Source organism: Fukomys damarensis, unplaced genomic scaffold (assembly GCF_012274545.1).
Source record: "Fukomys damarensis isolate Sample0158 unplaced genomic scaffold, DMR_v1.0_HiC HiC_scaffold_30, whole genome shotgun sequence".
Lineage (NCBI taxonomy): Eukaryota > Metazoa > Chordata > Mammalia > Rodentia > Bathyergidae > Fukomys > Fukomys damarensis.
This window is the reverse complement of record NW_022900942.1, coordinates 5,306,329-5,319,400: the sequence shown is the minus strand read 5'-3', so window position 1 is coordinate 5,319,400 and position 13,072 is coordinate 5,306,329. Positions and strand designations below refer to the sequence as shown.

At 53.5% G+C, this 13,072-nt stretch overlaps 2 protein-coding genes across 5 annotated transcripts; one reads left to right on the top strand and one right to left on the bottom strand.

Annotated features, from left to right (window-relative positions):
- Nucleotides 1-441: 441 nt before the first annotated feature.
- Nucleotides 442-4,506, bottom strand: Trir (telomerase RNA component interacting RNase). Of its 2 annotated transcripts, XM_010613361.3 has the most exons (3): nt 4,080-4,494; nt 1,227-1,304; nt 442-862 (listed from the first exon to the last, which is right to left on the bottom strand). In XM_010613361.3, the coding sequence occupies exons 1-3, from the start codon at nt 4,419-4,421 to the stop codon at nt 755-757; spliced, it is 528 nt and encodes a 175-aa protein (XP_010611663.1). In that variant the 5' UTR covers nt 4,422-4,494; the 3' UTR covers nt 442-754. The 2 variants fall into 2 exon arrangements, with proteins under 2 accessions (XP_010611663.1, XP_019061476.1); XM_019205931.2 differs by lacking the exon at nt 442-862 and having other exon boundaries at nt 1,228-1,304; nt 4,103-4,506.
- On the top strand, nt 4,456-11,117 carry Get3 (guided entry of tail-anchored proteins factor 3, ATPase). Of its 3 annotated transcripts, none has more exons than XM_033757443.1 (7): nt 4,456-4,523; nt 7,046-7,193; nt 8,849-8,997; nt 9,071-9,221; nt 10,081-10,188; nt 10,280-10,477; nt 10,772-11,117. In XM_033757443.1, exons 2-7 carry the CDS (start codon nt 7,191-7,193, stop codon nt 10,901-10,903), a joined length of 741 nt encoding a protein of 246 aa, XP_033613334.1. In that variant the 5' UTR covers nt 4,456-4,523; nt 7,046-7,190; the 3' UTR covers nt 10,904-11,117. The 3 variants fall into 3 exon arrangements, with proteins under 3 accessions (XP_033613334.1, XP_033613333.1, XP_010611662.1); XM_033757442.1 differs by lacking the exon at nt 4,456-4,523 and adding an exon at nt 5,599-5,621; XM_010613360.2 differs by lacking the exon at nt 4,456-4,523 and adding an exon at nt 5,903-6,090.
- The last annotated feature ends 1,955 nt before the right edge of the window (nt 11,118-13,072 follow it).

The window sequence follows — 13,072 nt, the reverse complement described above, 5'->3', positions numbered from 1 at the left end:
TGCAAGGAGCATGGGTGGATGGGTGGGTGGGGGTGTGTGTGTGTGTGTGTGTGTGTGTGTGTGTTGCTGGGGATGGAATCCAGGGTCTCGCACATGTCAGGGAAGTAAAATACCACTGAACTTCACCCCAAGTCACGGCCACCATGGGACTGCAGACACAGGATTTAAGATTCTACAGATGGGCTGGGTATTTAGCTCAGCAGTTCTGCTGCCTGCCTTGCAAGCACAAGGACCCGAGTTCAATCCCCGGTACCAAAAAAAAAAAAAAAAAAGATTGTGTACAGTCAGAGAGGAAAGGTGATGGCTCTTGAGGTGAGTCCAGGATGATGGGGAGTGTGTGTGTCCCCTCCCACCCACACCCCTCCAAGCTGGGCAGTGGTGCCGAGGAGAGGGAGAACTTGGGTTTGAGAGTGCAAAGAAGACAGACAAGGCACACAGCTCCCGCACTAAATCAAGTTTTTTACTTCCCAGAAGTGATGGCTAAGGGCAGGGAGAGAAAGGCAAGAAAAGGAAGATAGAAAGAGCCAGAGAGAGCAAAGAGGTGGAAGAAAGGGGACAGTAAACCACTGTTCTAGTTAAGTCTCAGGAGACAAGTGCTCAAGGTAAAAAAAGAGTCCTGGAGAATCATCCGCGGCCGCGGGAAGCACCTCGGTTTCCTTCTGTGTATCAGTCCTCGGGGAAGGCCACCGCCGCCGCCGCATTAAATAGTTATGTACATCGCAGAGTCCCAGGCCTGGGCACGCGGGGAGGGGGCTCATTTCACCAGGGGCCGAGTTTTATCATCATCACCGCACTGATGGGCTTTGTACTTTTTCACCTCTGCCATGTACTTGGCCCATGCGTCACCTTTACTTGTTAATACCTGTGGGGGATGGAGTGGAGAAGGGGAGGGATGCCAAGGAGGTGAGGGGGCTGGGGATTTAGCTCAGTGACACTGCACCTGCCTTGCAAGCACAAGGTCCTGAGTTCAATTCCCAGTACCGCAAAAAAAAAAAAAAAAAAAAAAAAATCAAGGTGAGGAACCAGGACAAGGACTGTCCGAAGACAGCTGACCCATCCCCAGTATTACCATGAAGACCCTGGGTTTGGGACAAAGAAACAGAGTCAAGTTATCCAGGACACTGCTAAAAGTCCTCTCACCCCACCTGGCACACCCATCCCAGTCAGAAAGGACACTGGCCAGGGAAGGAGAAGGTAACAAGGGCAGACCCCACCCGCCTGCTCACCTCATCCTCCGTCTTCTGCTTCTTGGCTACTATTCCCGTCTTGAGGGCTAGTTTGTTCCCGCCTCTGCGTTTGCCCACCTGGGTGAAGGGACAGAAGACTGCAAGGGTTACAGGAGCCAGGCCTGGCCTTGGCGGCGCTGAGGCCCACCACACCTTCCTAGCCTGGCCTGGTGGCCCGTCCCGACGCCATGCCCAGCTCCACCAGCCGGCCGACCTGCGCAGCAATCAGAGAGGAGCACAAGCGACTCAGCGCCTGTCCGGGGCCTACTGTGCCCAGGCAGCCCTGGGGCCCGGCTTCTCTCCCAGGGAGCCTGGCCTCACTGAAGACAGCTCTTGCCTCACTCTCTAGGGCAAGGCCTCACCTTCCCTTAGCAGGGACCACAGTGGCAGCAACAGCTCTTTTATTGAGCACTTACTGTACGTCAAACCCAGTGCCAAATGCTGTGACTCTGTCGCCTCCTTCCACCCTCACAGTTATCCTAAAACAAAAGTTATAAAAGTCCCTATTTCATAGACAGTGAAACACTCTTTGAGGACACATCATGCTGGTAAGAAACATCAGAGCTGGATTTGGGATCAAAAGGATTTAAGCCATTAGTGGTATCCTTAACCACGAAGCAACACCAATGCCCCTTGAGCAAACATGGTCTGGCCTTTTTGGGGAACATGGGCACAATGGTCCTTTAATGAACACATAAAAAACACACTAACAAATATTGCTGCTCCCATCAAGAAGGGGAAGGGTACTCAGACTCTCAGCTGTCACACCAACTCAGACTCTGACAGTTTTGCTCTTCCTCAGAGAGATGTCTCTCTCTAGACTTTGACCCTAGTATCGCAACATCACCTCTGGATTAGGGGCTTCCTGTGCTCTAGGGGCCATGACAGGCTCCAGACACATCATTTTGCCTACACCCCTCAATAAGGCTTGAGGTGCTGCTGGGATAATTCTCATGCATTTTTTCCTTTTTCTTTCGTTTTATTTTTTGAGACAGGGTCTCACTATGTAGCTAGCTCAGACTGGCCTTGAAATCACTATTACAGCCTAGGCTGACCTCAAATTTGCTGTGATCCTCCCGTCTCAAATCTCCCAAATGCTGGGATTACAGGTGCAAACCACCACACCCAGCTCTTTCTTTCCTTTTTGTTTGTATGGTGCTGGGGATGCATCCCAGGGCCTTAAATGCTAAGTAAGCAGGCAAACTATCACCAAGCTACACCCCTAGTCTTCACACTCACTCTTTTTTTGGTGCCAGGAATCAAATTGAAGCCTTGCACTTGCCAGGCAGGCATTGCACCCACCGCTGAGCTATATCTCCAGCCCTGACACCCACTTATAACAGGTGAAGAAACTCAGGATTTCAGAGATTAAATCACTTGCCCAACACCAGGCAGCTGGATCCAAGGTGTTAACCCCTAGTCCATTATTCTCAAATCAACACTTTTTCTTCCACGCTACAGAGACTTGATCTTAACACCAGACAAAGAGAAAGCTCACAGCTAACAATCTATGTCCCACTTATTTTTATTATGTATGTATGTGATAATGATGATTAAACCCAAGGCATCTACACTAAGCTACACCCCAAAGCCCTTTTATTTTATGAGACAGGGTCTCACCAAGTTGCCCAGGCAGGACTTAAACTTGTGATCCTCCTGCCTCAGTCTCCCAGAGTGCTAGCATTACAGACACGTATGACTGTGCCCAACTTATGCCCCATTCATTTAACCCAGAGCTTCTCAATCTGGCAGAAATGTCATTTTGAGCTAGATCATTGGGGAAGGGGGTTCCTATGCAATGAAAGATGGTGAGAGCATCCCTGGCCTCTACCCATAGATGTCACTAGCACCTTCTCCCCAGGTCTTTTTTGTTTTGTTTTTATGAGACAGGATCTCACTATGCAGTTCAGGCTGTCCTTGAATTCACTGTGTAGCCCAGGCTGGCCTTGAACTTGTGGCAACCCGCCTGCCTCAGTCTCCCAAGTGCTGGGATTACAGGTGTGTGCCACCAAGCCTGCCTCCCCTACTTTTAACAACCAAAAATGTCTCCAGGTGTTTTATTTTATTTGGTACCGAGGATCTAACTCAGGACCTCGCCCTTGTGAGGCTGGCATGGTGCCACTGATGTAAATTCCGGGCCCTCCAGATGTTGCCAAATACACAGGTACAGTAGGGAGGAAAAATCCCCAGCTGAGAACCAGATTTAGCCCTGCATGTAAGACAGCTCTGTGCTAAGCTCTAGAACACTAACTACATCAGAAGATGCGATGATGTCCGTTTTTGCAATTACAGAAAATGAAGACAGGCCTGTTGAGGCCCCAGGAGACCAGAGATCTTATCTGTCAGCTTCAACCCCGCATATGCAGCACCTAGTACAATGCCCAGCACAAGGTAAGGTGCTCAATAAACACACATTGGTTAAATGAGATGCAGAGAAGTCAAGCAATCTTAGTTCCTAAGGTCAATCAGTGAGCGGTTTGAGTCTAGTCAGAACAGACTCGGGAACTAAATTTTCCCTTTTCCCCCTTCCCTCCATCAGCAGGGAAGTCCCGGGATCCAAAGTCCAGAAGGTGCCGCTCTTAGGGGAATCCTGGAATCCAGTATTCTCTACCTTGGAGTGCGGCTTCCAACGCAACTCCCTAACTCTTATTCCCGAGGGTAGGATCTGAGAATTCCCGTCCTCGACCCAAGAGCCTTCTCGTCTGAAATCCAGGCTCCACATCCTCTGCGGATGACTTGGACCACCCTCGTCCGAGCTGAGGAGGCCCGATCCCAACCCCTTACCGGGCCTCAGTTCCCCTGACAGGCCCAGGCCCGGTCCCGGCGCCCGCCCCCACCCCCGCGGCTCCTTACGAAGCTGAGTGTGGGGCCCGGGCCGCCCTTCCTCTCCGGGTCCCCGGGACCCGAGGCGGCGGCGGCCGACTGGTCGGGTCGCTGCGAGCCCGGGGGCGGCTCCTCCTGCCGCTGCCGCTGCTCCTCCTCCATCTTCCGCTTGAACAGCTCCAGGAAGCTGCCGTCGTTGGCGAACAAGTTCACGCCGCCCGACACCGGGCTCGAACCTGCGCCCGACACATCCTCGTCTCCGCTCTCGGGTGACGTCCCAGGACCCGACTCAGCCCATCGGCTCCCGCCGCTGCCCGCAGGGCCTGGCACCTCCCGGCCCGGAGGCTCCGCCCGTCTCCCTCGGGCAGCCATTTTGTCGCCAGGTGCCGCGCAAAGAACTCCGGGAAGGCCGCTGCAGCCCCGCGTTTGGCGCCCGATTTGCCGCGTCCGGAACAATGCATGCCGGGAAGAGCCGTAAGGACTAGAGACGTCCCCGCAGGGGGCGGGGAAGGAAGGAGCGGGGCGGTTTACGCGTTTTTATCGTTCTCTTTTGAGACCCAGGCTGGTTTTAGACTGACGGGGTCTGCCGGGAAATGGAGACGTTAAGTGGACTAGAGCTGTAGCTGCTGTCCGACATGAGGTTCATGCTAGAAGCTGGGGGGGCATTAGCTTTCCAGGGCTAGAATCTTTGTCTGCAGCCGTATAACCTGAGTGAAGACCCCCTTTGGGACTGTGTGCTCAACTGACATATGGGGAACTTCGGTCCCCAACTAATTCCAGAGTGTATGTCTAACCTGCAACCCCCGACTAGAAATGGGGGATATCTCTCGGGTTTGGCATTTGTTTCTGGACTGAAGCACAAATCTGGGAATAATACACGGCTAGTTCAGTGGGGCTGGGGTCGTCGCCTGAGAATAAGGTTATTTTTATGAACTGGAGTACTGAAATGAAGCCTAGATGTTTCTAGGCTGGAATCCCCACCAATGTTAAAGAATATTCTTCAAGGAGATGAGTTCGATCCCCGGTATCAAAAAAAAAATTCTGAACTGGGGCCCCATCAAGGCCCTGGTACCCAGCTTGTTTCTTACCCCAGAGCAGGGGTTCAAAAAAGAATTCGCTGAAGTTGGGTTCTCCCCTCGAATACGGAGCCAAGTGCAAGGTATTCGGAAAGTAAGAGTTGCTTCTACGAGGAGCGCAGTTCCTGTAGTTTCTGCCCAGCACGGGTGCTTACAGTGTACTGGGCAAAGGTCTGACAACCTTTCCGACCACTGCAGTCGTCTGCCCCTTTTCCACCTTCAACCGAGGACCTGCCTCCAGCCACCTATTAATTCGTCCGTGATTGGTTTGCTGTAGGAGCCAGATGGCTCATGGCCAATTGGGTGACAGACGGGGCGGACCTCAGGCGATGTTTCCACTTGGAGAATGGGGGAAATGATTGACACAAAATTAAGCCTATAGAATGGACCCGGGGCGGGCCTGGGCTCGAACGTCTCTGAACTGGCTTGGACAGGTGTTTGGCTGGTTGCTAAGGAGAGGCTGGCGGCTACCAGAGATTAAGCTTGAATGGTGGAAGTAAGAAAAGACCCATCCAATGAATAGAGCTCTGCTAGACTTAGGATCCAATCAGTGAAAAGGAGTAGTCTGAGCTGTACCAATGTGTTCATTAGACAGGGGTAGCTCTTGGGTAATTACAGACAAGAAGTAGATAAAATGAGCCCTAGAAACTTAAAACTGTAAAAACACAGTTTCTATTTTCGCATGAAAGTTAGGCCATGAGGAAATAATTCATACTTCTAGCCTCGACGGGGATGTAGTAGACAAAGTTCCCCTACAGGCGTTTGCATGGTGCGCTCCTCTTGATCACGTGAGCCGGCTTCAAGATGGCGGCGGGGGTGGCCGGGTGGGGGGTTGAGGCAGACGAGTTTGAGGATGCACCTGACGTGGAGCCGCTGGAGCCCACGCTTAGCAACATCATTGAGCAGCGCAGCCTCAAGTGGATTTTTGTTGGGGGCAAAGGTGGTGTGGGAAAGACCACCTGCAGGTGAGGAGGCTACCTCGAGGGACCGCGAGAAAGCGGTGGGATGTACCATGAGGTAAAGGGAGACCAGAGAGAGTCTTTCCCACCACAAACTGCGTCTTCTGCGTTGTACTCTTCGGAAATTATCTGCAGCTTATGGAAGATGCCTCCTAAATTCAGGACTGGCATTCTCTGAGTTGGACTATCCATTGGGGCTCAAGTGTAAAACCCGGGTGACCCCTGCACGTGGGGAGGCAGAGGAGCACTTAGGTGTCCCAGTCGGCTGGACAGTGTCAAGCGAGCTTAGAGGAGCAGGAAGGGCACTTAGTGGGGTGAACAGTTGGGAGTGGAAAGTGTGGGAAAGGAAAAGGACCAGACCTTCAGCTGGGAGGGTTCTCTGGAATCCTAGACCCCTATACAAGAGAACTGAACCATCCTGAAGTTAGCAAGGAGTGCAAAGGAATTCTTGGCTTATAATTGGGGGAGTGAGCAGAGGCAATCTGTACCAGCTGAGCAGCTGGACCGAACCATTATGTGCCCACCAAAGAAGCAAGCATGAGGCCCTACTGAATCAGTTAGCCATACTTTACTTAGCACTCTCGGCCAGGTGGAGAGGCCAGTAGTTGAGGTCTAGAGGGTTCCCTACAGGGATTAAGCATGATTCCAGAGTGAACCATACTCTCCTCAAGATTGCCGATCTATGGCCTGTGGTGGTGGCACACACCTGTAGTTCTAGCACTTAGAAGGCTGAGGCAGGCAAGAGGATTGTTGTGAGTTCAAGGCCAGCCTGGGCTACATAATGAGTTCAAGGCCAACCTGAACTACATAGGAGACCCTGTCTCAAAAGAAGAGAGAGAGAGAGAGAGAGAGAGAGAGAGAGAGAGAGATCCAGATTTCTGGTCCTGGGACCCCACATCCCACATTTTTCCTTGAAGCCTCTCAATCCCCATCTTTCCATTTCCACCTTTTCTTTGTGCAGCTGCAGCCTGGCAGTCCAGCTGTCCAAGGGGCGTGAGAGTGTCCTGATCATTTCCACAGACCCAGCTCACAACATCTCAGATGCTTTTGACCAGAAGTTTTCCAAGGTGCCAACAAAAGTCAAAGGCTATGACAACCTCTTCGCTATGGTAAGTGAAGCAGAGCTGAGCTCTTCACTGCTGAGAAAGGCTGCTTTCAGCCTGTCTTAAGCTTTCCCACCAGAAGTCACCATGTCCTGCCCATTCTGTATCTAGTACCTCTCCGCTTTCAGCCTTTCCTCAACATATCCACAAAGGAACAAGTGAGAAATGTTTGAAGGGCAGGAGGGAGGAGACAAGAGTGGCTGGAGCTAAGTAAGCGAGGGCAAGGGAAAGGGAAATGGGACAACTAACCAGAGGTACATGGTATGGGACGTTGCAAGCCACAGTGAGCAGTTTGACTTTCATTCTAAATGTGAGGTGTGGGGGGGGACCCATTCAGGATTCCTCCTGTCTCTCGGGAGCTTTTTTTTTTTGGTGCCAGGGATAAAACTTGGTACCTTGCATTTTTGAGGCAGGCGGTGGAACCACTGAGCTAGATCCCTGGCCCTCAGAAGCTATTCTTAGTCCTCATTTCTATTCCCCAATAAATTTTCTTATTCTTAAAAATAATAATAAGCTGGGGAGGGCTGGGATTTAGCTCAGTGGTTCTGCCACCTGCCTCACAAGGGCAAGGACCTGAGTTCAATCCCTGGTCCCAAAAACAAATCAACAACAACAACAAAAAAACCCAAATAATAAGCTGGGGATTTAGCTCAGTGGTTCCGCCACCTGCCTCTGAAAGTGCAAGGTCTGGAGTTTGATCCTTGGTACCAAAAATAAAATAAAATAAATAAGACGGAGAAAATTCAGGGCCAGGGGTTTAGCTCAGTGGTGCTGTACCTGCCTTGCAAGCACAGGGTCCTGAGTTCGATCTCCAGTACCAAAAACAAAACAAACAAACCACAGAGCTGGTGGAAATGACTGGTCAGGTGTATTCTGGCCCCAGGGTGCAGCACTGCAAGAGAGCTGGATATAAGCCGAACAGGTATCCTCCCGGCCACAGAGGGCAGAGGGAGCAGAAGGAACCTATGTGCCCAGCGTGGTGGTGCACAGGCTGGCCCTAGAACTATGGGAAGCTGAGGCAACAGGAACACAAGTTCCACGTCCAGCCTAGGCAACTCAGTGACTTAATCAAGTCCCTGTTTCAAAATTTTAAAAAGGCTAGAGATGCAGGTCAGTGCAAAGGTCCTGCGTTCAGTCTTCAGTGTGGCAAAAAAAGGAAAGCAACAGCAGCAGCAACCTATAGATCTTGAGCTGGATAAGAGTGCTAGCCAAGAGGGACAATGATAGGGAGTGGGGGAGAGGACATGGTCAGAATAACTGAGGCAAACCAGGAATGGGGGTGCACACCTGTCATACCAGCACTTGGAAGGCTGAGGCAAGAGGATCACTGTACGCTCAAGGCCAGCCTATAGTATGGCCCTGTCTCAGATGAACAGAAGGGAGGATCTGGAAGTAACCAGAGGTCTGGTTATAGGAATGTCTTGAAACAAGGTCCAGATAGGGAAGAGCCATGTGAATGCCTGCAGCCGTTTGAGCTTGTTCGGGGTCCCAGTCCCAGCCTGTAGTTTTCCACATACCTATGAAGGTTTGACCCTTTGTGTGACAGCATGAGACCCCAAGTCTCCAAGGGAAGGCCTGTGTTCAGAGTCCTGCACCCGTGTGGAAGTCCCCTCCACCTGAGTGGCTCCAGCAGCTTGGGCTCCTCCTGTCCCGTTCCCCAGGAGATCGACCCCAGCCTGGGTGTGGCCGAGCTACCGGATGAGTTCTTCGAGGAGGACAACATGCTGAGCATGGGCAAGAAGATGATGCAGGAGGCCATGAGTGCCTTCCCAGGCATTGACGAAGCCATGAGCTACGCGGAGGTCATGAGGTCTGGCCTGCCTCAGGGCAGGGCTCTGGGAGGAAGGGTGGGACCTGTTGTCCTGACCCCTGTCTCCCCCCAGGCTGGTAAAGGGCATGAACTTCTCCGTGGTGGTGTTCGACACGGCGCCCACGGGCCACACACTCAGGCTCCTCAATTTCCCCACCATCGTGGAGCGGGGCCTGGGCCGCCTCATGCAGATCAAGAACCAGATCAGCCCCTTCATCTCACAGGCATGCGGGGCTGGGATGGGGAACATAGCCCAGACTCACCACCACCAAGCCCTCCCTGACTCACACCCCTCTGTCAGCTCTTTGTCCACCCCAGGTGGGAGGGATCCTCCTGAGCTAGGGGAGGAGGGATACCCAGCCATACCCCATCCACACAGTGCCATAGGCAGCACTTCCCCAGGCTGGGTGGCCAGCTTCTACTTTCTGTGTGACAGCAAGCAAGCCACTTCACCTCTCTGGGCCTCACCTTCCTTAATCTTTAAGTGGATTTTGCATCTTGAAGTGGGGGTGGTGTTTTGTTTTTTGAGACAGGGTTTTGCTAAATAGTCCAGGATGGCCTTGAACTCACTATGTAGATCAGGCTGGCCTCAAACTCATGACGTCCTCCTGTGGCTGCCTCCTAAGTACTGGAATTACAGGCCTGTGCCACCACGCCTGGCTGTCCATCAAACCAAGATCACAAGAGTGAGGTGTGGATTGCTATTACTGTGATACCTTGACACACCCCCAGCTCCACCCCTTGGGCGTGGTTGGTGTGCCAGCCTCAGGTGTGACATTCACTTAGTGCCTACTGCATGTCTGGCAGTACCCTGAGCACATTATCTGTGCCATCTCATGGAGCACTAGGACAGAAGGTTAACAGATGGGGAAACTGAGGCTCTTGGAGGTCAAGTCCCTCGGCCACAGCACCACCAAAATGACAAAGCTAGAATTAGACAAATCTTGGGGGTCTGCCCCAGGGCCCACCCCTGTAGCCAGTGGGAGATCAAAGGAGTGGTTCCTGGTTGTTGGTAAACCCTAGACCAGGGGTTGGTTCTGTGAGCCCCCGGTGCACAGCAAGCCTACCCCATCCTCCCCACAGATGTGCAACATGCTGGGGCTGGGCGACATGAATGCTGACCAGCTGGCGTCCAAGCTGGAAGAGACGCTTCCTGTCATCCGCTCTGTCAGCGAGCAGTTCAAGGACCCTGTGAGTCATGGTTCCACAGGCGAGAGAGAGGCTGGGGGCACACAGACAGGGCCAAACCAGCCCCTCCTGTCCTGTCTTGGCTCCTCTGCAGGAGCAGACGACCTTCATCTGCGTGTGCATCGCAGAGTTCCTGTCCCTGTACGAGACTGAGCGGCTGATCCAGGAGCTGGCCAAGTGCAAGATTGACACTCACAACATCATCGTCAACCAGCTCGTCTTCCCCGACCCTGAGAGGCCCTGCAAAATGTGTGAAGCTCGCCACAAGATCCAGGCCAAGTACTTGGACCAGGTGTGCCCGGATCTCAGCGCCCAGCCCAGCAGGGCCTCTGCTCTCCATGGTGCCCTCTGATTTTTCTTTGGTTTTTTCTTTTTTTGCCATGCTGGTGATTGAACCCAGGGCCTTCATACTGAGCCACATCAACCCCCCCTTTTTTTTTCCTTGGAGACAGGATCTTAAGTCACTAAATTGCCCAGGCTGGGCTTGAACTTTTGATCCTCCTGCCTCAGCCTCCCATGGACCCATTTCCTGTCCTTGCCCTCCTTCCCCCTAACTGCCACTTTCTGCCCTTTGCTTCGGCTGCAGATGGAGGACCTGTATGAAGATTTCCACATCGTGAAGCTGCCACTGCTACCCCATGAGGTGCGGGGGGCCGACAAGGTCAACACCTTCTCCGCCCTCCTCCTGGAGCCCTACAAGCCCCCCAGTGCCCAGTAGCACTGCCACCCAGCCCCAGCTGCTGCCACTTCCCACCCATCCTGCACCCTCCCCACTCCCCCCGGGCAGAGTTTGCACAAGTCCTCCATAGTACAGGGGGAGCCACTTGGGGGTGTGGGAGGCGGGGAGGGGGTCTATTCCCCCTGGTGGGGCTGAGGGGCTGTAGTTGCTCCCCTCCTCTCCCCCCCTCTCACTCCTCAATAAAATAATCTTAAACTGCTGTGTTTGTTGATACAGGATGGGGGCTGTACATCTTTACATACAGTTGTACAAGTTGGGCACTGCACAAAAGCTTTGCACCTAAACAGTTGAGACAGACCTAATTCAGTAACAAATTCATGTTTATTGTGGCAAGTTTGGAGGGAGACTGAGATGGGATGCTGGCTGCAATTGCATGGGCAGAGGTGGCCTGGAATAGAAGGGTGGGGAGTTTGGCCCATTCCTTGGAGACTCAGATTGTGGGAACCAGGAGTCTCCTTGCCCTGCCCCAGGTTGGTGGGGAGCAAATTAAGCTGGCAGCAGGCCCAGCATTTCCCGCTGTTTGGTCTGGGAATTAGCAGGCGCCCTGGGCAGAGGCTAGGCCAACTAGACAGGATTAGTGATCCCCACTCCCACCCCCATGGTGCAGCCTAGCCAAGGCTGCAGCGGTGGGGCTGATGCGGGAACCCCAGAGGCCAGTCCTGCCTCCAGAGGGGTCTCATGGGCTGGCATCATCTACCTCTGCTGTTGGAGCTTTGGTCCTCTTGCCCTTAAACGGGCCCCGAGTACTCACTGAGCTACGGCAAATTCCTCAGCGTCCGCATGCCTCCTGGGAGGCTCCTTGTGACCCCCCTCTGCCCCTGCCTGTCATTATCACTTCACTGCACAGCCTGGGCAGCCACAGTTACCCCCACTGAGACAGGGTGGCGTGACCTCTGAGTGCTGCCAGGGTCCAGCTGAAGCTGCGTGGGACAGTTGGGGGGGCGCCTAAAGGCATGCATGACTCAGGAGGGTTTTCAGGGTGCACACACCCAGGGGCTGGGTGTGCCAGGGTGTACAGGGAACTCGGGCACGAGCCTAGACGTGTCCCCCTCCAGGCTCTACAGGGCATGCGTGAGCAGGTGTGGGCATGGAGGGGCACTGTAGAGACGGTACAGCTGTCACAAGGGCTCCTGGCATCCTGCCCAGGAGGAGGGCCCTACTGTTGCACTGAGGGGCTGTGCCATCTAGGCCTCAATTTCCCTACCTGGATAAGGTGAATGATGAGCACTGGCTTCATGTGCCCACCTGTGGGAACACTGACAGGAAATATGTGAGGGTGGTACAACAGTGTGCCAGGCAGGGACCTGCCAAGGAGCAGCTGTTATTGTTTGCTATTGTGATGAGCAGGCGTGTGAACCTGTCCCCACCCTCAGAGGTCCCACAGTCACAAGCGTTTAGGAGCTGGGCACGAGATGACCCACATCAGCATCTCAGCACTCTAGGAGGCTGAGGCAGGAGGATCACAAATTGAAGCCCAACCTAGGAAACTTAGTAAGACCCTGTATCCATATAAAAAACAAAAAGGAATGGGAGGCAGCTCAGTGTGGAGGCCCTAGGTCCCAGCCCCAGTACCACCAAAGAAAAGTATTTGAGACCCACGTGTCCTGGGGAGCAGGACAGTCAAGGAAGGGTGAGTGCAGTGCATGTAAGGGTACAACCTAGGCAGTGGGTGCAGCCTGTGCCCTCCGCATGTCCCTGTTGGTGTGGCTGTTGGTGTGGCTCCAGATGTCTCCTTGCTCCAGTTTATAGGCTGTCCAGCAGCTGGACAGTGGAGGCACAGGACCGAGGGTGGCGGACTGAGCCAGTTCCTAATTACCACGGGTGGGGCAGACATCTGCCAGCCTGGGAACACAGTGTTCTGACAGGCAGGCCTCGGGCAGTGGTGTGCAGAGCTGTCCACACACCTAGCAGCACAGGGGTGCATGTGAGGGGCTCAAGGGCAACCTGGCTCCTTGCTCCCCAGGCCAGAACCCTGGGCCTCCACCTCTGCATGTGGGTGTCCTGAGGCTGAGGCATGGAGTTCGGTATGGGCTGAGAGGCCCCCTTTGGAGATGTATCTGAAGCACCTGCCCTAACTTGATACCAAATGTATCAAGGGGACAAGGATTTACGCCCTTAAGTTTGCTTATTCTTGCCAATGCCGAGTGT

Bases quoted from the DNA above. Each gene is read 5' to 3' on its own strand.
- Trir (XM_010613361.3), bottom strand. From the start codon at position 4,421: ATGGCTGCCCGAGGGAGACGGGCGGAGCCTCCGGGCCGGGAGGTGCCA. The intron at 1,305-4,079 runs GTAAGGAGCCGC...CCCTTCACCCAG, and splicing joins CGGGCCCCACACTCAGCTTC to GTGGGCAAACGCAGAGGCGG. The intron at 863-1,226 runs GTGAGCAGGCGG...CATCCCCCACAG, and splicing joins AGCAGAAGACGGAGGATGAG to GTATTAACAAGTAAAGGTGA.
- Get3 (XM_010613360.2), top strand. From the start codon at position 5,930: ATGGCGGCGGGGGTGGCCGGGTGGGGGGTTGAGGCAGACGAGTTTGAG. The intron at 6,091-7,045 runs GTGAGGAGGCTA...TTCTTTGTGCAG, and splicing joins GTGGGAAAGACCACCTGCAG to CTGCAGCCTGGCAGTCCAGC. The intron at 9,222-10,080 runs GCATGCGGGGCT...TCCTCCCCACAG, and splicing joins TCAGCCCCTTCATCTCACAG to ATGTGCAACATGCTGGGGCT.